A 25,032-nucleotide genomic window follows, 5' to 3' on the forward strand; every position below is an offset into this window, starting at 1 on the left:
AAATATGGGAAAAAATCTATAAATATGTCGCTTCGGCGTATAAGTCGCAGGGCATGCAAATGATGCAAAAAACTGACTTATACAGCGACAAATACGGTAAATGGCCTAACACAAACTAACACAGAATGTAACACATAAACTAAGCTAAGAAGAGCAGACTACCATATTTTCCTGACTATAGGTCGCATCAGTCAAAAAATGCCTCATGAAGAGGAACAAGATATAGTTGTCAAAAGCCTAGACAACTCTCTCATGGCAGCAAATGGTAATGTTTACTCTTTGGTTCATGTCGGTATAAATGAACATTTAACGCGTCAGTCAAACATTGCGTTATGAATTGGGATAAAAACGTAAAGTCGCAGAACTGGCCAAACGATGAAAAAACGAGCGACTTATAGTCCGTAAAGTACGGTAATCACTAAAAAATCAATGCTAAACAGCTAACTGAAATGATTAACACTGAACATTAATTTTACCCATGATCCCTTCCTGAGGCCATGTCGACCACAATGAACCAATGAGGTCGTCTCATTGAGTCACGAGGACCCACCCCCCAAGAGAGACATGTGAGCGCCTGTGTGTGATGAGGCTAAATGTTTTTGACATCAGGAAACTCATTAGCCCGTAAAAAAAAAAAATAATAATCCATAAATTAGCTACAGCACTGTATAAGCTGTGGGGTTCAAAGCCTGTGAATTAAGTAGCGGCTTATAGACCAGAAAGTACGGTAATGAAAACGTTTTGCCAGTTCTCTAAGTTGTAATGTTCGACTTGGTTTGAACGTTTTCTCATTCACGTCATTACTGATGCAAACAGCTGCTTTTACTGCAGAATTAATTTTAACCTCATTGTTTACACAGAGTTTCTACACAATTTGAAAAAGTATATTTGTTTTCAGTATTTTCCAAGTCTGATTAGTAAAATAGATTATTATTAATTACAAATTAGAGTTTAAGATCCATTGATGCTGCAACATATTCACTCAAATAACGGTGCAAAGAAGTGATGTAAGCCGAAAATGGAATATACAGTTTTGGTGTGATCCAGGTGGTAAAATTAAATATTTAATTCTTCAGACCTGTACGTTATTTCTTTGTTTCACATGTTTTTGTTTAATTTGTTTTAATTTTTTTTTACTGCAAACTTTTTATTCTGTGACAAAATTGTTATTATTATTTACCTTTTTCCCTTTCTTTCTGTTGTCCTCTTCAGGAGAGCGACTACTTCACTCCTCAGGGGGAGTTCAGAGTGGACAAGGCGGGTTCACCGACTCTACTCAACTGCCTCATGTACAAGATGTCGTATTATCGATTTGGTGAAATGCAGGTGAGGAGCCAAGTTCGAACCGAACGCAGAAAACTGATCATGTCTTTACCAACACAAGGACAAAAAGTAGAGCTTCAGCTTTGTTTTTGTTACTGATCAAAAGATGACTCGTATTTTATGAAGTACACAGCTCTGTCTCGCCTAAAGGTGGACGATTCCTGGTGCTGTAGTTTAAAAGCAGAGCGGGCTGACGGGGAAGCAGGCAGGGAGGGTGAAGGTGGAGGAAAGGCCGTCAGATTCAAGATGAAGAATTGGTTTTGAAATGTCTCGTGGCTTCTTGGTAGCAGAGATCCGTCTTGTCGGGGGCTTGCATCCCTGCTGTAACTGCAGCTCGGCCAACAGTCCAGCGCAGATGGAAGAATCGATGCGGCCACCGTCCACAGAGATGAAGCTAAAGTGCTTTTCAGAGCTCACGGAGGTCAGGACGGAGGATGGAGGGAGGTCTGGAAGCAGATTAGGTTCATAGAAAAAAGATGATGTGAAACTGAGGCTTGAGAGTTCATCAAACCTGCAGCTTTTATGTCTCTACCGATGCATAATACCGTCCAAAAACGTTATGCCTTTACCTCCTCAGTCTCATTTTTACTTTATTTTTGCACAAGCTAGAAATGTGCTCACATCAAAAGCTTCTGCTGCTCATATTTTATAACCTTTGCTATCTCAAGCAGCAAAAGAACAGATGTAGAGATGATTTGATGTCGTACACAGAGGAAGAGTGCCTGTAAAACGCAAGAAAAATACCATTTTGGGGTTCTTAATTGGAGCCTATAGCGATGAGAAGAGGTGGGGAGGACACGGTAGCAGTGGGGGGAGCTGAATGACGATCATCAAAGACTTTTAAGAGCTGAAAATTAGACACGAGAGGCTTTTTAAAAGCTCGTTTGTTTGCTGAGGAGAGACACTGCAGGGTTATCAAAGAGCTGTCGAGCTTTTATCTTTTCTAATTAAGTTTCTGTTTGTTTCTAGTCTGTCAAACTTTGTTTAAATACGTTGGACAGCTTTAGAATGAACTGTTAACAAATATGTTACTATATGGTGAACTTTCAATCTTATGGATTTAGTTTTATATCAAGATAAACAAGAAATCAATTATTCACATGAAAATGATCAACCTCATTTTCATTTATCGGCTTTATCGTTTCTTTGTGTCTCTTTCTACTGAAGACACTGGATGACAAAAGGCTCAACTCCAGTGCTCTTCACTGACTCCTCCCTTTCTTTTTTCTCTTTAAAATATGTTTTAATGGTTCAAAATCGCGTTTTTGGATCGCTGAGAAGCTAAGCTAACAGGCTGACCTCGAAGCTCCAAAATTCACAGTTGAAACCCGTGCCTTTGTGTAAACAGTTGTTTTTCTCTGCAAAAAGAAGCTGAGAACTTGTTTACTGATTTTTTTTTTTTAATTAAAAACTTTGTTTGAAAAATGCTATGATAAAGAGCTCAAACCACACAGTGTCCACCATTTTGAGAATTGAATAAAAGAGAGACAGCCCATGTCACGTCAAGCCCCCCCCCCCCCCATTTTTATTAGAGACACGCTGCTCGCTCCCTCACTATCCATCATTTGTTCAAACGGTCTTATACTGCCATCCGGTGGTCAAAAAAAGGTACTACACGCAAAATAAATTAACCAAGATTTCTTCTTAAATTTGACAATACTTACTAGTTATTGTCAAATTTCAAACAATATTATTGTTTATCGCAATAATTTCTGAGACAATTAATCGCCCAGCAAAATTTGTTATCGTGACAGGCTTAGCTAGCGTCAGTAGATATTCTAAATGTTCAAATTACAAATGTGAAAATGAATTTAATTAACTTGTTGATGGTAAATAAATGTAAAAATAAATAAATAATCAAATCAGATATTTAGTTGAATCTGCCTTCAAGTTTCAGGCTTTTGTCAGAACGAGTCTTAATTAGAACCTTGTTCTTCCCACAGCTGGACTTCAGAACGCCACCTGGCTTCGACCGGACTCGTAACGCCGAGATCGGCAACAAGGACATCAAGTTCAAGCACCTGGAGGAGGCGTTCACCTCGGAGCACTGGCTGGTCAGGATCTACAAGGTGAAGGAGCTGGACAACAGAGAGGCGCTGGACCACAAGCTCCGCAGCGTAGTGCCCAAACAGAAGTACACCTCCAAGAAGGTAACGGAAAGGTCAAGGCTTTGCTTTCACAGCCCGTTTTGTACATTTTATTTCTTCTTCAAGAAGCGTTTTATTAAATATGTCACGGAGGTTTTGATTTCTTACATAAGCTTAGATGCAATTTGTCAGATCTTGAGAGAAAAGGCTCTTTGTTCCGTAAAATGGCCGCACAGACCAGAACGTCTTTGCGCTGTTCGTAAACCCCTGATGGAGCCGGCCACGTCCCGAAACGAAGCGAGCGTTAGAGAAGAGGCGTGGAGCAGAACTCAGCTGGGTTGACGTGGAGCACAACAAATTAAATGACGATTGTCTCCCTTGTACCATTTTCAAAACGTACAAAATCAACTCAGTAGAGCAATTTTTTGTTGTTAACTTATTTGAAATAAATTTAAAGTTGCTGTGCGTCATTATTAGTCACACTAGAAGGCGTCTTAAGTCCCAACTTAGTGTCTTGTGAAAGAACCTTTAAAGAACAAACTCGGGCTTCCTGCTGATAAACGGAGATGTTTCTTCTCCTATGAATTTTACATTATCTTTGTTTTAATGCTTGCAGTTGATTTCTGTTTATTTATTGGTGTTTCTGCTTCAGAACGTCTTTCTGGTAGTCTCCTAAAGTGATCCTGATCGTTATTTATTACCGGTAAGGTTTTTTTTAAAGGCCTTTGAAAGGTTTTCTTTAGACTTTGGTCGCTTTTTCATTCACTTTCAGACCTTGTACCATTTTCTGGCAACATGTTGTGACGGAACAGCCGAAAGTAAAATACCGTGAGGTTTGTGCTTGAAATTGAGGACAGTGGAAAATAAGAGCTAAAGCTTATGGGCAGGTGTACGTTATAGACAACGAACACGGAGATATTGCATTTTGAATGCACAGAGATACCGTGACCACGATACCATTGTTCGTCCATCCACGATCATCACCTCATGTCGCAGCAGGATAATGCTCGTCCCCATGTTTCAAGGATCTGTACGCAATTCCTTGAAGCTGAAAATATCCCAGTTCTCTCATGGCCAGCATACACACCGAACATGTCATCCATTGAGCTTGAAGCTCTTGATCGGCAGATACGTGTTCCAGTTCCTGACAATATCCAGGAACTTCATCGTAGAGGCCAACGTTCCACTGGCCACAACCTGATCAAGTCGATGTAAAGGAGATGTGTTGCACTGCGTGAGGCGAACGGTGGTCACACCAGATACCGACTGCTTTTCTGATCCCCCCAATACAGTAAAACTGCACATTTTAGAGTGGCCTTTTGTTGTGGTCAGCCTAAAGCACACCTGTTAAATAATCATGCTGTCTAATGAGCATCTTGATACGTGACACCTGAGAGGTGGATGGATCTCAGCAAAGGAGAAATGCTCACTAACAGTTACACAAATTTATGAACAATATTTGAGAGACAAAGGGTTTTGTGTTTACATTAAAAAAGTCTCTGCGTTCAGCTCGTGAAAAGCGGGAGTGTAGTTGTGGCGCTTTGTATTCCTGAATGATCCGTACATCAAAGCTAAGTGGCTCAACAAACATGGATTCCTCCACATTCAGTTACTGAGGTTTTGGTGAGTGGAAAAAGCAGCCGAAGTCCTAAAATGAAAACCTCCAGCCGACCGTCAGATGAAAGTCAACTAAGCAGTAATTGGTAACCTAAAACTTCTGCACAGAACCGGTTTTAGTTTTTAAACTAATATCTGGATCTGTTTTCTCTACAAAAGCCTGATCCACAATTATTGTTTTTTTAATTAATGTACCTTTTATTTTTTTACCAGACGGCCAAGAGGAAGCGAGGACACATCAAGAACAAGCTTGCTCTCAAGAAGGGCAAGAAACTCCCCAAAAAGTAAATGACGATGGGCTCAAACAGGCGTTACGAAACCTCTAAGAAGCAGTGAAGAAGAACACGGGGGGAGGGAGGGGGGGCGGTTGGCTGGCACTTGGTCTGGAGCGCCTCTGGTCAGAGCGCCCTCACTTCTGGAGGAAGTGTCATATCCAGCTCGCTACAGAATCGTTTTGTTTCATCCCGAGGACGTCTGTTGTGTTTTTCTCTCCCCCCCATTTGTTTTATTTTTAATTTGTACTTGAATGTGTGGCGAGACAGAGGGCTGCTCTACTTGATCCGGCGCTGAATAATTTTTTCGTGGTTTAATTAAGCGCTTCTCAGTCAGTCAGGAGATCGAGTGAACGGGGACTCATGGGATGATGAGGAACATTTGCACCAAAGACCCATCGACCTCGCTCCGCGGCACACGTGGGGAAGCGCTGGATAAAAGCCGAGGACTTTGTTCCTGACGCGTGTACAGAGGACCGTATGCGGTATGGAGGAACGTCACCGACTACGCACAGCTCATCTGTAAAGCCTTGTCATCATCCTCGTCTCCTTCCTGTCTGCCTGGCTCTCTGATTTTTTTCGTTTCCAACAAAATCTTAAAAAAAAAAAATTGGCCTAATGTGTAAATATGTTCTGTAAAAGAAAAGAAATCTCTAAAATGATGGTAATATATTGGATCTTCGTGGTGACTTTTAAATATGCAGTTTTTTTTTTATTTTTACTTTTTTTATTACAGCGAAACAAACAGCGAATGCAATAATTCCACCCCGAGGGGCTTCAGAGTTTGTTGAAAAGAAAAACTGAATGTGAATTTTTACATCCACCTTTTTTTTTTTGCTCCACAGGTCGCCTAGATTGTACATCTCTGCTGCTCGTCCTTAAAGACAGAAACGAGCAGCAGCCGCGTGTAAAAACAGAAAAAAAACAAACGCGAGAATTGGGCCTCCTCCGCTGCAGGGGGCGCTCTCTGAACAGCAACGCCTTGTTATGACCGCCTCGTTACCGTTTACGTCAGGGGTGTCCAAACATTTTCATATGCGAGCCAAAACCTTGAAGATTGTGAGCCACAAAAATCTTAAATAAGTAAATATTAGGGATGCACGATATTGGATTTTTGGCCAATATGTTCAAACTTATTTGGCCGATACCGATATTTTATATACGTTCCTTTGTCAGAACATAGCCCTTTTATTTAGGCTTATTTGCTACAAAAATTGTGTAACAGCTGGTGACGTATTCAGAAACAGCCATATGCAAAGCACTTTAACTTATATTAATTAAAAAGTGTTAAATATTATTTATTAGCATTAATCATCTGCGATGATGTCTCACTTGTGGAGGATTGTTCCAGGTTCCTAGCTGCAGTGTGGGATCCTCTGCACTCTTGTGCATGAAGGACAGACTTTTAAGTTCAAAGGTTTTTTTACTATCCATTGTGCCGTAAGACTAATCATGCTAACGGGGCTAACACGACGTCCAAATGTCTGTGGTAAAACTCACCTATTGGCTGTTAGCTTCTCAATGACGTCAGAAATGACGGCTTGTAACTCGGGTAAGGTTACTTCAGAAAAATATCTCTGACTGGGGACGATGTAGCGAGGCGCAACGTAGTCCAAAAATCATCAGAATCTGACATCCTCAACGAAAAACGTCCACACCGCTGACATTTTGACTTCTTCCTCTCCGCCGTGATCAGATCAGGTAGGCACATGTGACGTCATCACGTTGTGCCGCTGCAGACATCCATGTCACTGGATTGTCACAAAAACAGCGTCTTTTTATATCTGAGTTATTTTAATGGAATGGCCGATATTGAACTTTAACGCTAACATCAGCCGATACCATGCCGATAATATCGTGCATCCCTAGTAAATAATAAAAAACATATTTTTAGTGGGTTTTTATTTTTGCTTGTTTTTAACTCGGCATGAACAATATTTTGGAGATGGAACAAAATTTACTAATTTGGGTGGAGGTGTTCTAAATTATTGTAGAGCCAAAACTTTAAAAGCTTCATAAACAATAATGTTTTATTACTTTATTTTTAAAATTAAATTAGATTTTTATTGATTTATTGCCAAAATATTATATTAAGTTTAATATTGCTCATTTTGAGATTTTTTTTTGTCAGTTTTTCTGTTAAACCTAGTAATTATATTTTTTAAAAAGTCATTAAATTTGTACAAAGTCTACATCAATCTCTTAAGCTTATGGGTCAAAATTCTGCCATCGTTACACTGCAGTTGTGGGCCACACAAAATCGCTCCAAGGGCCACAAATGGCCCCTGGGCCACACTTTGGACACCCCTGGTTATATTGTCAACTGGAGATTTTTTATTATTTTTGGCAGTTTTTCTTTCTGATGTATGGATACTGGACATTTAGAAACTATCTAGAAATAAATTCAAATGTGAAGAGCAGCTGAGGTCAGGAAGAGGATCTGTGTCCCAAACACATCCAGCATACTTGAACCAACAACCTGAGCACGTCGCTTAAAGCTAACTTAAGATATTTTCATGTTTTCTCCTATAAATGATATAAAACGTGTTTATTGGAATCGTTGTAGCGTTCTCCTCCACCCTTAAATTTTCAATTTATGCACAACTGAAAAGAAATTAAAAAGTAATTATGTTTAAAATCCAAGAGAATTGGTTGTAAAGTTATAAATTGATTGCTAAAACAATTAAACAGCCAAGGAAAGTTTCATCAATTTAAAATTGATTTACCTTCAAATTAGTTTGGCAGCCTTTTTCTTAAAAGGCTCATCAATAAAGCAACATAAATACATTAGTGGTTAAAGATGTAAAGGGGGGGTGCAGCTGCTGTTTGAATTTTGGATGTCTGACGAGATGAAACCTCGTTATTCTAAAATTAACTTTGATTCCTAATATTGACGTATTTCAGTGCTTTTAAAATGGGTCTTAAAACATTATACGATCAGTTTAAGCTGTTTTTTTCAAAGACGAGTTCGTTCTCAGCTGTGACTTCTTTTGCGCCTTTAATTTGATTCAGCCTGATTAATAAAGGATTTATTTATAAATATCTGAGTCGACACAGTAATCCAAAATTGTTTTTAATCATTAAACCTTCAATTAATGAGATTAGATTAACACAGCAGGACAGTAAATGGTGTTTTATTGAGATAGTTGATCCGGTTGTTGGTGTGAGTGTGCTGTGTACAGCTGGGACTCATCATTCTGCAGCCTCTGCACTGATTTGTGGTTAAAAAATAGAGGGGTTCCTGTCTGGGCACGCTACTTTCTTCCAAACGAGTGACACTTTAAGATGTTCACAGGTGACTTCATTAGTATCCACTGTTCTGTTTGTTTTAGTCACCTTTTGAAAATTCAGGTCACGTTTTCCTTTCGTCGACGCCTAAATCTGTGGAGTTCTCAGAGAGAGAACCGAGTTCAGACTAAGCCTTAATGTGATGTGCAGTTCTTGTTTTTCTTTCACCCTGACGGTACGGCTGCCTGCTGAGGTTTCATTAGCAGCTCTGTGCCGTCCTTGACCCTGCTCAGCTTCAAAGTTTACATTTTCTTCATCCATCTCTAAATATACACTTCAATCAAAACATCGGCGTGTTCTCTTGTTTTAATGTGCACTTGTGCTCGTTGATCTTATTTGTTTGTTTTTCCAGGTGAGTGCAAACTGAACCACTTGGTGGCAGCATTAGCTTTTAGCTGACTGTGTTTGGGAGGCGAGCCGAGGTTTTCCAGTGAAACCAGCATCACATAGACCAGCTGAGGCAAAAGATTAGCTGAAAGCAGGAGGTGTGAAGGTGAGACGCTTCATGGTGTCCCTGCGCTGATCAGCTGAACAATTTGAGCTCTGTATGGTTCTAAAACTAAACATAAATGTGCGTTTAGGTGACTCCATGGTTTTCAGCTCTTGAAATGATTTAAAAAACTTCAGTAATCAGCGTTTGGTCACTTCTGGCTTTGAAAAGCTTTTTACAGCGACGGCAAAATGTCAGATTTAGAAGTTAGAACAAACTATGTCACAGTAACATAATTCTGACTCCATTCCAAACGTTTGTCGTTATTTGACTTTTCGTAAATGCTTAGTTAGCCCTTAAAGTACTGTGTAAAAGTCTTAATCCAGCCCTTTCTTGCATTTGTTCTTGTTTTTCATTGTTCATACTTTCTGACGGCCTTCCGATGTTTTTGTGGGGATTTCGGCTCCTTTTTCATAGTTTTAGTACCCTTTACTGAAGAAAATGTTTAAACCATTAACAGACACAACTTTTGATTAGACTTTTAGACACGTCCTTTGTTGAATCTGTACCACTTTGACACTAAATTGAATTCTACCACCAGTAAGGTGATTCTTGAGCTACTGGCTGAAAACTTGTCACACATCCTGTGTCAGATCTGGGCTATTTCCCTGATGGGCCAGACCTTTTCTTGTCCTCTACCTGTTCATTTTCCTCTCTTTTGTGTCCTATCTTGAAGTGAGGGCATTTGGAAATACCATCTGTCTGTCTTGTGAGCTGGATAACCTGAAAAATAAGTGCGGTACCAACTTGTATTTTGTTGTGTGGCTGCATGTCAGGAAGGTTACTATTGAAACTTGAGTTGCCATGTAAAAATCCAAGATGGCCTCCACCATTAATGTAAGTGAAAGTCATTTCAATCATTTGAGAAAACTAAGCCTTCTAGTTTTTAATATTGCTTAAAAGCAAAGGTGGCTCAAAATGAATCTATGGTGGCCTTGGCCACCCCCTGGTGGATAAAATTGCCCCCTCACTTGCCAGATCCGTCTCTGTGCTGCTTTAGACAAGATGAATAAAATAATTACCACTCCTTCTACAGTTGTGGCCAAAAGTCATGAGAATGGCACAAATTTTGTTTTTCCAAAGAGTTCAGCTTCATCTTGAACGTTTGCAACCCATTCTTGCCTGATCAGTGCTTGGAGACGATCAGAGCTTCTGGGTTTGTTTGTCTGCCGGTTCTCAATGGGGTTGAGGTCTGGGGAGTTTCTGGCCATGGACCCAAATTTCAATGATTTATTCACCGAGCCACTCGGTTATCAACTTTGCCTCGTGCTCCATCATGCTGGGAAAACCGATGTTCATCTCCAAACCGCTCTGGGATCGTTGGGAGAAGTTGCTCTTGGAGGTTTTGATACCATTTCTTATTCATGGCGGTGTTCTTGAGTAAATCCACCTGGATGAGAAATGGTCCCATGACGTAGGACTCATGGTAGCACTCACCTTTTCTTTGGAAAATCTTTATTCCAGAAGTCCCAAACATTCTGAAGAGGGGGGGGTCATCAGTGAAAATAGCCCCCCCAGTCCAATCCCTACATCACCTGCAGAACAGTGTCCTTGCTGTTATTCGCTGCCCTCTTGTTTTCTCAAGCGTTCGTCTTGCTGCGTTCAGATGCTCACACCTTCCTTCTGCCATTCCTGAACAAGCTTTGCGCCGGTGGTGACCCGATCACGTAGCTGCATCCTCTTTAGGACACTGTCTTGATGCTAGCTTAACTTTCTTGGGCGCCCCTGAAGCTTCTTCACTGCAAGTGAACCGTTCTTGACCGATAAATGGTTGGTGTGATGTCTTACAAGCAGCAATGAACTTGCAAGTCATCTGGTCACTCTTCACAATCAAAATAACAGTAATACAAATTACCACCATAAAGATTGTAAACTTTTAGTTCTCTAAACAGTGGAACTCCTACCCACCAAAAACATTAAAGTTTACTGGCATCCCTGTTAAATTCCAGTCCAGAAAATTATTTGTGACAAAAACGTCCTCTGCTGCGGAGAACATCAGCGTACCGCTTGTTTCAGACTCACTCCTGTTTGGTGCAAGGACTGAAAGGAAGTGGAGGGGAATAAAGGAGAAGACAAAAACATACAAGTCAGAAAAAATCCACATCTAATGTAAAGTTTTATTTTATAAAAATCTGAAAATTGGCCACGTGGTTTGTCGGCTGTGAGTACACCTGTAGTGTGAACCAGAACCTCCTCATCCATAATAACCAACATGGGTTGATGAGAAGCAGTAATTAAAGGAGGCACCAGCTGAATGTGAGGAACCAGAAGCTTTTCTAGCTACAAATCAGTTTTTCTTTGGAATGAAATGTAGATCAGAGTTACATGAGAGGTAGAAATGGAAACTGTTTGGTTGAAGACTGACATGAGAAAAAAAAGGACATCACAGTGACTTACATTTGGGAAAGTATTAAATGTGCCTAAATACGTTAATAGTGCAGACAGAACAATCAGGACCGTCCTCCTTGTAAACCATAATATATATATATATATAACATACTACATTTGTATCATTTTAATCAGGTTTCGTGACCTTTTCTGTAAAGCTCTGATAGATATTCCAGTTTAGTAAAAGACACTATTACAGTAAAAAATAGACGTTTTACCTCTGATAAAAGTGCTTCGTCAACAGTCTGTTACAGCTACAGTGTGTGTTACAGAAGACTTGGAGCCAACGCAGATATACTCTGAGTTAACGGAACAAAACAAGTGCCACATGTTGTGAAGAGGAAGAAGAAGGCCTTTAGAAAAAGTGGAAAATAGAAATATTCTACTTGTAATACTAAAAAACTGTTCTTCAGTCCCGTGTCTTCACTCTCCTGGTTCTGCAGTGGAAACCCTTTTGGCACCTTTTGTTTGTCGCTCGGTTCGTCCGTGAGGCCGAGGGGGACGCCGCACCTTTGCTTTGAGTCCTGTCCTCAGTTTGAGACTGCAGTTTGTGTCCGTGAAGAAAGGCAGGTCTGATGTCAGGTGGACTTCCACAGCGGGTTGTTGTAGATCCAACCGTCTCCCTGCACATGTGAAGGTAGGAGGAAAGAGGGTTGAGACTAAAACAGTTTAAACTTTGGCCCAACGTTCAGCAGTTATACATCTCCCAGCAGAGATTCAAAGGTTTGTATGGTTAGAAAAAAAGACCTAAACTGAAATAAAACATGGGTATTCAGAAGTTTAAGACCAGGAACAGCAGAGCTTGTTTCAAATAAACTCATCACTCTGTCGAAACACAAATATAGAAAGAAAATACTCAAGTATTTCCATCTACAAATTATTGTACATCCAAGATGCTCTACTTTGTACTTTCGACTGTCCCCTCTTCAGGGGTCGCTACAGTGAGTTCTCCCTCTATCGTCTCTAACTGCATCCATGTATTTACCCACTGTCCCTCTGGACATGTCCAAACCATCTCAGTCTGGTCTTTAACTTTATCTCCCAGTTGTTCAACCTGTGCTGTACCTCTGATGATCTAATTCTTAATCTCATCCATCCTTGTCACTCCTTAGTAGAACCTCAACATCTTCATTTATGCTTCTTCCAATTCTTTCTTGTCTTTTTGTCCATGTCTCTGTCTCCAGACCATACAACATAGCTGGTCTCACCACTGTCTTGTAAACTTTTCCTTTGACCTTTGCTGACACCCTTTTGTTGCAAATCACTCCATCTTGCCTCAACTCTCTTTTTTTTTTTTTTCAATCAATCAAACTTTATTGTCCATAACATTCAATGAAATGGAGATTTGTCTTTGACATCTGGCTTATAAAAACAAAATTAAAATGTGATTAAAAAACTTCAAAACCAAGCTTTGCTAAATCAATTAAAAACAGTTAAAACCATTCTAAAATACACGATACATTAAAATATGGAAACATTCCAGCAGACAGTAGTTTGAGGCTGCATTTAAATAGGACCTTGTTAAGTATGTAGTTCTACCGGCTTCCTCATTCACACACGAGCTCCGTCTTACTGCAGCTGACTTTCATCTGCAAACACCATAGTCCATGAGATTCCTGCCTGACCTCATCTGTTAGTCAGTCCATCACCAGAGCAAACAAGAAGGGGCTTAGAACTGACCCATGATGCACTCCCACCTCCACCTTAAAGCTGTCACTCCTAAAGCACATCTCACCACTGTCTTCATACATATCCTGTACCAGTTTAAATGTACATCCTGGATTCTGATCACCAGAGTTTGGAACTAACTTGTATTTTTAACATCCAGTTGTAAAACTTAATACAATTGTTCCATTGAGGCAGCAACTACCCCACGTCTTTGGATAAAGCCATTCTGTTTCGATATGCTCAAAATGAATAACTGTCCAAACTGACCTGTGTTCTCCTCTCTAGAACCCTGACAGAAGAATCACAGAAAGATTGGTGTATTAAGTTTGAAGCTTTTGTTTCTTGGTGGAAGATGTTACTGCACTGTGACTGGATCAAACCATGACCTTAAACACTTTCCTGTAGTTATAACTTGCTTTCACGGAACGGGTTTTATGTTAAATGACAAAATAGCCTCCGATTTCCTTCAAGATGCTAAGTTTTAAGTGGTTTGCACCTCTTTAGTGAAGTACTTGGGTTTCCATGGCTTGTTGGCAGCTGCTCTCTGTCTTTCGTCCACCCTCTGACTCTCCTCCAGTCGGTGTTTGTGCTCTGTGGCCTCGTCCATGTTCCCCTCCTTCAAAGACTTGGTCACACGTTGCCATAACCGCCTATGAGACAAAAAAAACCATCTCTGATCACAATGGTCTGTGACAGTAAATGAAGAGTTCCTGCAAAATTAAAACTTGTCTTTTCTTTTAAATTTTGAAGCTTCAGAGTACACATTTGGGTTTAGTTGTGCAACTATGCACATGCATTTAAAGGCCACTGCATTCTGCAAATGGTCTCTGTCTAGTTCTGTAGGCTACACAATCCTGGAGAAGACTGCTGACTTGACAGTTGTCCAAAAGACGACCATTGACACCTTGCACAAGGAGGACAAGACACAAAAGGTCATTGCTAGAAGCTGGCTGTTCACAGAGCTCTGTGGCCAAGCACATTAAAAGAGAGGTGAAGGGAAGGAAATGATGTGGTAAAAAAAAGAAGGAAAAAAAGTGTACAAGCAATTGCACCCTGGAGAGGATGGTGAAACAAAACCCATTCCAAAATGTGGGGGAAATTCACAAAGAATGGACTGCAGCTGGAGTCAGTTCTTCAAGAACCACCACACACAGACATATGCAAGACATGGATTTCAGCTGTCGCATTCCTTGTGTCAAGCCACTCTTGAACAAGAGACGGCGTCAGAAGTGTCTCGCCTGGGACAACTGCTGAGTGGTCTAAAGTTATGTTCTCTGATGAAAGTACATATTGCATTTCTTTTGGAAATCAAGGTCTGGAGGAAGGGCACAGAATCCACGTTTCTTGAGGTCCAGTGTCAAGTTTCCACAGTCAGTGATGGTTTGGGGTGCCATGTCATCTGCTGGTGTTGGTCCACTGTGTTTTCAGAGGTCCAAGTTCAACACAGCCATCTACCAGGAAGTTTTAGAGCACTTCCTGCTTCTGACCAACTTTAGAGATGCAGATTTCATTTTCCAACAGGACTTGGCACCTGCACACAGTGCCAAAGCTACCAGTACTTGGTTTATGGACCATGGTATCCCTTTTTGTAATTGGTCAGCAAACTCATCTGACCTTAACCCCATAGAAAATGTGTGGGTATTGTGAAGAGAAAAATGCGATACACCAGACCCAACAATTCAGAAGAGCTGGAGGCCACTATCAGAGCAACCTGGGCTCTCATGACACCTGAGCAGTTCCACAGACTGATCGACTCCATTGCTGCAGTAATCCAGGCAAAAGGAGCAACAACTAATTATGGAGTGCTGTGCATGCTCATATTTTTCAATGGACCAACATTTCTAAAAATCTTTTTTTATTTTTATTGGTCTTAATATTCTAATTTTCTGAGATACTGAATTTGGGGTTTTCATTAGTTGTCAGTTATAATCATCAACATTCAAAGAAATAAACATTTGAAATATATCAGTCTGTGTGTAATGAATTAATATAATATACAAGTTTCACTTTTTGAATGGAATTACTGAAATAATTCAACTTTTTCATAATATTCTAATTTTATGACCAGTGGCTCGTGCACGTTTGTTTTACCTGGACTCGGTCCAGCCCTGCTTCTCCAGAGGTCGCAACCTCTTCCTGATGACAGGAAGTTTGGTCGTGTCGAGCACTTTGGTTTCTCCGCTGCTGTAGGTGAACTCCAGCGTGCCGTTCCACTCGCCCTGAGCTTTGCACACGATGGTGTTGGTCGGGTTGTGTTTGACCTCCGCCGTCACTCTGCAGGTTGAAACCAAGAAGACAATGTTCTTAATGTGGGAGTAAGTTTTAGGAAGCAAACCCAAAACAATTAAAAGTTCTATCTGCAGTTGTGCCGTTACTGTTGTCTTATTAAAATGGGGTTTAATTTTTATTTCTTCACTTTTAAGCAGCCAGACTGAGTGCTTGTGACATGAATTACCTACTAAGAAAGCATTTTAATATTTAAAGAATGTGGCATAATACACAACATTTTAGCATAAAAATATAATAGAAACCCATTTAGTCACAGAACAGGCAGATTTTTCGGCTGCCAAAGTGCAACAAGCTGACAAAGCTGAACGGTTTAGCTCGAGGATTGTTTTTCTTAAAATATGTAAGATGTACAAGATGAAAAGTTATATTTAATGAAATATGTGACTGCCATACTGGTTATCCACTGCAACAAAAACATGTGGACACGTTGAACTTTAAATGTCTCGATGAACCCTCATTTCTCTCCTAAAGGCTTTTTATCAAACCACTCCACTGTTCTCGTGAATTTGAAGCATCTACTTTTATTCTCACAAAAACACAAAGTCTTCCTGGAAAACTTTTCTAAACACTTGGTTCAAAATATTCCCCCCCACCGAAAATGGACTAATTGAATCTGTGCTTGCAGCTACGGTGAGTTTGATTTAAAAAGTCGGGCAAAACCAAAGGATCATCATTCAAAGATGAGAAGTTCGTTGGGTCTTATCTCACGATGATACAGAGAAAAGAAACACTCACCTGTGCACCTTCCCTCCGTAGAAAGGCTTCGTGTGAAACGTCACCGTGGCCGAGTAGCCGCTCTTGACGCAGTTGATGGAGACTTTGCCCCCCAGCTCCACCCAGGGAACCGTGAGGATGGAGCGGGCGTAGGCGCAGGGCAGCGTGAAGACATACTCCTCCTCGTGCTCCAGGAGACACAGGACTCCTGGGGGAAGGAAGAGGAAGGAAAATCCAGATGAGGTGCATAGATTAAATTTCCTGAGCTGCGTAGCTTGAAAGATTAAACCAGATGAGGAATCTGATTCAATTTGTGACGCCTAGTCAAGTCAAGTCAAGTCATCTTTATTTGTAGAGCACAATTTAAAACAGATAAACTGTTATCAAAGTGCTTAATATGTTTATTATCATGTATGTCACTACCTTACCATCAACTGAATCCATCTCAGTGTTACTACCTGTGCAATAACCTGTCGCACAACCTGTGTAGTTTGTTGGTTATGTGCGATATTTAAGTTAATATTACCACCTGTGAAATACTTATCTATACGAATTCATCCTACTTGCACCGTTATAGAATTGCGTTCCAGAATTGCGCCGCTCAAGGTGGCTGCACGTTGGAGTAGCTCTTACATTCATTCTGAGATTTTGCTTTTGAAAACTTAACTACAAATTTTTCTGTATGTAATGACTTTTTTCAGAGCGTTTGAGATGTTAATCAGATATTCCCAGTTGTTTTCTACAACTGGGAATATCTGATTAACATCTCAAACGCTCATAGAAGACCTCAACTACAGCCCCAAATCCCAAATGAGTTGAAAAGGAGATGCCGTGGATGCATTACCATCTACCTGGAGGCTGTGCTCAAGTGCCTGACTGCTGAAATCTTGGAGGTAGTGGGAAACACGGCCCGTGAAATCCCCCGGCACCAGCAGTTAAGTTTGCGGTGATGAGGGGCTCGGCAGGCTGCTGAGAGAAATGGCCATTGCTCAGGGAGGAGTTCTACCTGACATTCAGGCAGTCCTGCTGCCCAAGAGGACAAGAGGTCTGCTGGGTCTGGGTGGACAGATCAGCATCTGCAGCCAGTTTCTTCGGATCTGCTGTGGGACGGACCGCTACAAGAGATCCTTCCTGCCCAAAACCATCAGCATCTAGAACAACTAATGAAACCAAGAGGAGCTACAACAAAAATATCCCTTTGGGATTAATAAAGCATTTCTGAATTTGAATCTAATTTGAATATTCTACCATGTTGTTGTTTACTATATTACTTTTGGATCTTGTAAATATATTTCCTTTTTACTTTTTGTACCCTTATTGCATGCATTATTTTTTAATTGTTGAATTTGTTCTTCTCATCCTGAACATTTCATATGATAAATAGACAACATAACTGTTTTCATGCAGCTAATTTCTTGTTGTTTTTTTTACAGTAAGAAACTAATTTATTCCTTAGAAGTGGATGTTTTCTGCACCGTAGTTCAGTGCAAATCAATTTTGGGTTTACTATTGGGGTAATTTTGGTTTGCAGGGGATTTTTAAATTTATTTTTTAAACTCATGATTCATCACCCTCCTGGATGTGAACAGATTTGAGTTTTTGCATCACGACCACATGTTCACAGGAGCACATCTGTTCAGTTTTTGCTGCAGGAGGATAAAACCAGTCTGTGAGCAGGAGCTGACAAAGAGTTGACTTGTGGGAGATAAAATCGTTCAGTTAATCCCAGCTTGGAGCTTTAAACAACGCTGAGCTCTGTACGGAAAAATGGAAAACCAAAAGAAACGCCTTGTTTTATTCAGTAGATCATTCTGTGGTCAATTTTTTTAAAATTACATTTATATGGCAACGCCTGCTGGATGTCATTGAATACAGTGAAACAGCACTGTGTTAGATTGGATTGTAGATTTGGGTGATTTTTGATTGGTAGTCCTATTAGAGTATACGTTAATTCTCATTTCAAGTAATAAACTTAAATGGTTTTCTTAATGCATGCGACTGTTTACTTAAGAAGCAAAGTAGTTACACAAGTGAAGCATTTAAAACATGCTGGTTAAAACCTGAGCCGATTACAACTGAAAATCCTAAAAGTCAAGACGAGTCATTTAAATACCGGAAGTTGTTCAGGAACAACAAAATAAACTCAAAGGAATCAGCTTGTTCTCTGGTGTCCACTTGACAAACAGCTGGGTAAAGATCAGACTTCCTGCATCTCTGATGGTGACCCATCTGACCTCAAAATGCTATCAAGATCCAGCATCATTCTCCCAGACAGACTGGACTGTGCTCACGACCAGTGAGTGTCGGCAGAAGCTACAGTAGAAACCTTGGAAACTGGGCAATCATCATCATACCATACCACTTTTTTATAAAGCACTTAAAAACAGCAACAAGGCCAACTAAAGTGATGAACAAACAAGCAAAGGGCATAGCAAAAAGTACATAGATCCACAGAAGTAACCATAAGAACTAAATGATTAACATAGAATACAGACAAGTTAAAATCAGCCTGACATGCAGTGGTAACTTTTTCCACAGTTTTGGCCCCGTCACCTCTGACCTTAAAACCAGTACCTGGTACGAATAAAAGCATCTGCTGACCCCAGAGAGGGCAGTGAGACATATGGCTGCAGCAGATCAGTGAGATAAGAAGGTGCAGAACTGTTCAGAGATTTAAAAACATACAGAAGGATTTTTAAATTAATTCAAAAGTGAACCGAGAGCCAGTGAAGGGAGGCAGAACTGGAGAAATGTGCTTATTTTGCCTGTACCAGTAAAAAAAAAAAAAAATCGGGCTGCAGCATTTTGAACCATGCAGTCGAGGTCTGACTGACTCCAAAACGAAGTGCACTGCAGTAATCATGCATGGATGTTGTGAAAGCATGTATTACTGTCTCAAGGTTACTTTTTGACAGTATGGGCTTTAATTTAGACAGCTGCCTCAACTGAAAAAAAAACAGGATTTAACAATCATGTAACTAGTTTCATGCAAGGGTCCATTTTCACGCCCCGATTCTTGTTTCTCTACCGGGACTAGAGAGGAAAGGTCAATACAGTGGTTCTTGATTGTGCCATTAGGTGGAAACAACATGACATCTGTCTTCTCGTTGAAATTTAAGAAATTTATCATCATCAAATTCATCATCAGTCTACAGCACAACCATCGGGTGAAACGATGCACTCATCTGAGGAGTGTCAATCCCAGTCTGGGTGTGGCACAGCTGGTGTGTTTGATGGATGTTGGCCTTGATGAAAGATTTTCTGGCAGCACAGGAGGAGAAGAGGCCGATTACAGTAACTTAAAAGTTAGGAGGCACTCTTCAACACTCAGTTCAGTCACCGCTGACAAAAGCAGCTAAAAGAGGACTTCAGGTACCAACTCCAAGCAGCCAGAGGTAAATTGCAAACACCAGCTTCTTGTGGCAATAATGAGTCAGTTACCTCAGATTCTACAGATGGATATTACGTCTGACGGTACAACATCAGGTACCGGCATCAAGTGTGCACCCTTAGTTGTTCTAAGTTGGTGAGAAAAAATAGACATAATGAACTCCACTGACAAGATACAAGTAATGTAAAGTGCTATGCGTCATAGTTGTATGTTCCCATACAATGGCGAAACTGGTTCTCTGCATTTAATCCATCGCACCTGGTGGAGCAGTGGGCAGCTATGGAAGTGCCCAGGGAGCAATTGGGGATTGGGTGTCTTGCTCAGAGACACAAAGACATGTGGGATTGGCTGGGGACCGAACCTGGGACTTCCAGGTCCCGAGTCGGCTGCCCTGCCTCTACCCCAAATACAATACAAACCCCAACACAAACTCACCAAGGGGAGAGGATGGGAGTGTATGAATGTTTCTGTTCAGTGCCCTGAGACGACTTCTGTTGTGACTTGGTGCTTTATAAATAAACTGAACTGAATTGACTGATGTGGTTCTACTGTATGTGTATGTGGTTGTGTACGGGTGAAGCAGCGACGGGTGCTTCATCATAAATACTCAGTATTTTCACATCAAGTTTGTGAGAACAGTAAAGGGTTAACAAAGCTACATTTTAGCTGTTAAATAATGTTTTTGTCTTTAAAAATCAGTTGTAGGGAAGCTCTTTTGTTATAGCTTTTTGATGTATAATTATAGTAAATAATGTAATTGTGTTTCACAACTCAGTTCAAGATGGCTGCCATAGGTAATCAAACTTAGCACGTACATGGATTTCTATCAGTTTTATAGCTAATGAGTTGAAGTTTGGTGTGGTAGCAGCTGAGAGTTGCCTACAACTCCCTCTGTACTCTGTGATTTTAAAGCAGCGACATGTATTCACTCAGTTGACTTTATGTAATTAAAATGTTACTGAAAATGTACATTTGTGTCGTGGAGAACTCACCCTCCCCCACCATGGACACTCCTATAGACATGCCCATGAACTTGCTCTTGGTCCACACGTGGGTGTTGACGCACATCCTCTGCTCTCGACACTCGCAGTAAAACCCGGACACCGGTGGATGATGGGACACCTGCTCCGCAACAAATCGGACCCTGTAGCAGCCTCTTCCCGAGTCCTCGTTGTTGGGATTATTTCCGGGGGTGCCCTGGTTCGATCGGACCAGAGGTTTGACTTTATCTCGAGGTACTTCCCACGAACAGTGGAAGGTCTCTCCCAGCACGGGGTTGTAGGGCTTCTTGGCCACGGCTCCTTTCCGCCCCTCGTGGAAAGCGGTCAGGTAGTACTCCACAAAGCGGATGATCCGGTCCTCAGCCGTGGCGCCGGCTGTGATGGACAGAAACATGTCGGGGTGGGCCATGAAGTTGGCGTACATCTCCAGCAGCGAGCGCTTCTCCAAAATGAACGTGGGCAACACCACCTACGGAGAAAACCAAAGATTAAACTCTGCACCGACTCTCCCGAAGCAGAGTCTGTTCCTTACCCGGGTCAGGTCCATCCCCAGTTTGAGTTGGGACAGCAGGTGGAGAATGATGCTCCGCTGGTCGTCCAGGACCCCCAGATCCTCCTCCTCATTGTCCTCGGTGTCCGTCACCTCTTCACTGGGACTGATGTCCTCCAGCCCTGAGTGGTGCTGTCAAGACAACAAAGTTTTCAATCCTAGTACTTTTCAGTCTCATTTCTATTCATTCTGTACTTCTGACTTAGTACTGACCAAAAGAACTCTGTGCAGGAGTTTAACTCAACGTTTATATCAACCTGGAGCTGAACAAAAACTTGTAGATAAAAAGCAACAACTTAAACAAATGCAAATCTTTAAGAACATCAAATGTCTTTTTTTTTATTATTTTAACTCTCTAAAAATCTGTTCCATCATTAAAACAAATATTTGCAACACAAAAACAATAAAGTGTTTTAACTAAAATTCACTAACCAGTTGGATACAGATTACTCTGTCGACCAGAATCAGACGATTTTCAAACCTCTGATACATCTTAGCTACGTGGCTAATTTGCACAAACAGTATCAAGTTTTCAGAGTGAACGTTTGACTTTTTCAAATATCTGTAAGGTGGAAGTAGGCAGATCTTTTCTGTACAGGTTTACCTGCAGCTCAGTAACGTTCGGCCTCGAGTTCAGTTGAAACAGGCGAAGCATTTAAGTTCACTTTAAACTGTGAGAGCAACGTTAGTGTAGACTCCTGAGCTGCAATACACCTGGTGATCAGCTACAATAAAACCATGTACAGCAAGTAGTCCCATATATATATATATATATATATATATATATATATATATATATATTCATTATTAAGGCATTTTAAACCCTTCCCACACTCTTGCAATATTCTAAACAATGTTTCTAAACGCTCTGAGAGAGCACAGCATGTCATGAGCTCCGCTCTCTCTGCCACCTGCCAGCGCTCTTGGCCATGTCCACTTGCTGCAGGAGGGAGCTTCTCCCTGCACATGTGGGCTGCAAAAAGGTGCAGCAGATGCTAAATAATTTTAAATAATTTATTTTAAATTAAAATCCATGCCAGTCGTGTGGCTCATCCATCAATTAGCCAATTGTCATGTCCACTTTTACTTTGAAAAACAGCGAAAGAGCGAGTCTGTGAAAGTCAAACCGCGAAGTAGCGAGAGAATACTGTATTTTCTTTCAAATAAGAGGAACAGTCTTGTAGATTAGCTTAAATTAACATTTTGTAGCAAAAAGAAAAATAAGTATTATCTGGTGAAAAAAACGCTGTAATCTATAATAATGATTATATTTTATAGATGTTTGATTACAGAAAACTTCACTTAATGTCGCTTTAAAGGTTTTTTCTTTTATTGTACATATTTTATAGTAAAAATACTTTTTCTTCAAAAAATTAGAAGTTAGTTTTGTTTTTTGTGTGTGCGTGAATATAAAAAAAAATTAAAGTTTGCAGACGAGTTAAAAAAATGTATCTGACATCAGCCTAATCAGCTTCTGTTAGTTTCTATTCGACAACATGTTCATGGAGTAACCAATATTTAAACACAAATAATATTTGACATTCACCTAAAACTGAACTTCCACACAACTCCCCTCATCGCTGCGTGTTTAATTTGTTGTAGAGCTGGACAGAGCGGAAACACAAAAATATTAACTCGGGCCTGTTATCAAATCAGAAAGGAAATAACGTGTCGTATTATTTCTGCTTTTGAATCCTCCACATCAGTAACATCTGCAGCCGGAGGCATCCGGTTTGAGGGAAAACCTGCAGGGAATTCCACGACATCTGGCTCAAATGTTCCTCGTGACCTGAAAACGTGTTTCTGGAAACGACTCGCCTCATACACCATTTATCACGAAATTCTATTCTGGGTCTAAACTGCAGCTAAAAGGCCAAAGAAAAGATAACGGGACAGAAACCATAGGATCTCGTGGCGTTTAGTAAATAAATAACCTGAATACACGACAAACTATCGGCTACATCCAGGCGTCTGCAGTCCTTTCGTATTACTCAGCTGCTTTCAGGAACACCAAAACGCTACAGTCGAGCCTGAGACGCATTTAATCCTGAGAGCTTTGCACAGCGTTCCATCATTCAACTTACAGCCGAGCTGGGTGAGGTTAAAAACAGCCGGTGCCTTTGATTTCTCTCGCAGCAACTTTTAGGCAGGAAGGAAGAAGAAAATGGGGGAGAGAAGCTGAACGAGGCTGATGTATAATGCACAAAGTGCTCTGCGCCTGTGGGCTACATCGTCTGCTTCTATCTGTGCAGCCACAGTCAGGCAGAAGCACGTGTCCCGTGCACAACCTTTGTTTTAATAAAACAGAATAAAATTTAAAAAAGGGAGAAATCTGCACCAGAACTCCCAGCAGAAAACAAAGACGTGCTGGAGCCGAGTGTCACCTGAATATTTCATTCTGTTCATGCATGTCGAACACTGCAGCAGAACATTAAGAGCCAGAGACACGTGCACACACACAGGAACACACATCCAGGAGTCCCTGGAGCTGAGGCGGACTGATATATATATAGAAGTGAGGGGGGGGTTACAAGATGGGGGAGGCATGTTCTGACTTCAGTGGTTCTAACTAATTAAAAAGGCTCCTGACAGGAAATGACTGCTGAACTGGGCTGAGAGCTCTTCTAGTGGGTGGAACTGACTGGTTCTTCTCACATCCAAAGGTCTCAACAACCGAACTCCATCTGATACTTTTGTATTCTCCTAACAGCACATCTCGGGCTGCAGGTTTACTTGGAGTTCCTACAGTTTTGAACACTCTGTCCCTCTCTCTGTTTTCCACGTGCTCCACTTGACCTCCTCGGCCGAGGATCCAACGGAGCCGAGTCGGGCTGAAGACGCGGCGTCATCCAGACACTGATCGTCCAGAGCGAGACGTCAACCATGAGCGTCTCCTTCACAAGAAACTTACAATTTGTAAGACATCAACCGCACCACCCACTGGTTATTTACAGTTTTAAATAAATATACAACATTTACACCAACGGTGTGGTACCATGAGGACTCTGAAGACAGAAGTCAGACGGAGTTGGACCAAGTGATGTGCATCGATCAGTGGAGGAAAGGTCACCTTGACTCAGCCACAACATTTTTGGAAACGGTGGCAGAGGGTGGTGAGTTTACAGGCGACCACGCTACACAATGAGCAGCACTCCGTTATACAGGAAACATTCGAGGCTGTGTAGAACCGAGTCGGGTCAGGTTAGGGTGAAGACATTTGTGCTAAGAGTGCTGGAGGTCAAAGTGAACACTTCCTGTCTCTGCTCTCTACTCTCCATGTTTGTGTTTGGACCTACTGCCGCCATTAAAAGTTTGTTTCTGTGTGTTTCTTCCCATAGAAGCTGCACCTGGACCAGTTCTTCTGTGTCTCGTTCCTGTCCTCAACCTGGTCTCCCATCCTGGTTCTGCTGACAAGTTTCTTTCCGTTAAAAGGGACTTATTTCTTCCCACTGTCGCCTGCATGCTGCTCAGGATGAACAATTGGAACAAAGTGAAGATTTGACACAGCCTGCTGGCTTCTTCAGATACAAACTTTTACTAACTGGACTTTCATAAAGTGCTGCAGGTGAATTCTTTGTATTTTATTATAAACTGACAAATTGGATTCATGATTTGGGCTTTTTTTTTTTTGTATTGTGATCTCAGATGACTTGTTGCTACATAAATACACTGAACTGAGTTGTAGCTTATACTGTAGTTATGATTAAACTTCAGACTTTTAAAGGGCGGTTCTGCGAAAAGTTCATGAGTACAGAAGAGGATTAGGGCCACGGTACAATTTTTTCCCCTTAATTCTGAGAAAAAACGTCCAAATTCTGATGAAAAAAATAAAATAAAATTTTGACTTTAATCTCACAATTCTCACTTTATTCTAAGAATTCTCACTCGAGTCTCACATTTCTCACTTTAGTCTCACAATTCTCACTCTTGTCTCACAATTCTCACTCTTGTCTC

General features: G+C 41.0%; 2 protein-coding genes across 2 annotated transcripts in view; one reads left to right on the plus strand and one right to left on the minus strand.

The window, feature by feature from the left end:
* Window positions 1-5,375, plus strand: part of LOC119425930 (dolichyl-diphosphooligosaccharide--protein glycosyltransferase subunit STT3B) — a 104,151-nt gene extending 98,776 nt beyond the window's left edge. The window contains exons 14-16 of the mRNA XM_037693485.1: window positions 1,213-1,326; window positions 3,267-3,473; window positions 5,241-5,375. Coding sequence (XP_037549413.1) covers window positions 1,213-1,326; window positions 3,267-3,473; window positions 5,241-5,315 — 396 coding nt within the window. The 3' untranslated portion in view covers window positions 5,316-5,375. The remainder of the gene's footprint in view (window positions 1-1,212; window positions 1,327-3,266; window positions 3,474-5,240) is intronic.
* Window positions 5,376-11,791: 6,416 nt separating this feature from the next.
* LOC119425264 (oxysterol-binding protein-related protein 10) overlaps window positions 11,792-25,032 on the minus strand; it is an 88,758-nt gene continuing 75,517 nt past the window's right edge. The window contains exons 8-13 of the mRNA XM_037692787.1: window positions 21,061-21,210; window positions 20,520-20,997; window positions 16,158-16,344; window positions 15,225-15,407; window positions 13,630-13,783; window positions 11,792-12,088 (exon numbers count right to left, since the gene is read on the minus strand). Of these exons, the coding sequence (XP_037548715.1) occupies window positions 12,044-12,088; window positions 13,630-13,783; window positions 15,225-15,407; window positions 16,158-16,344; window positions 20,520-20,997; window positions 21,061-21,210 (1,197 nt within the window). The 3' untranslated portion in view covers window positions 11,792-12,043. The remainder of the gene's footprint in view (window positions 12,089-13,629; window positions 13,784-15,224; window positions 15,408-16,157; window positions 16,345-20,519; window positions 20,998-21,060; window positions 21,211-25,032) is intronic.

This window comes from Nematolebias whitei, chromosome 19 (assembly GCF_014905685.2).
Source record: "Nematolebias whitei isolate Nwh7 chromosome 19, NemWhi1, whole genome shotgun sequence".
NCBI classification, from domain to species: domain Eukaryota; kingdom Metazoa; phylum Chordata; class Actinopteri; order Cyprinodontiformes; family Rivulidae; genus Nematolebias; species Nematolebias whitei.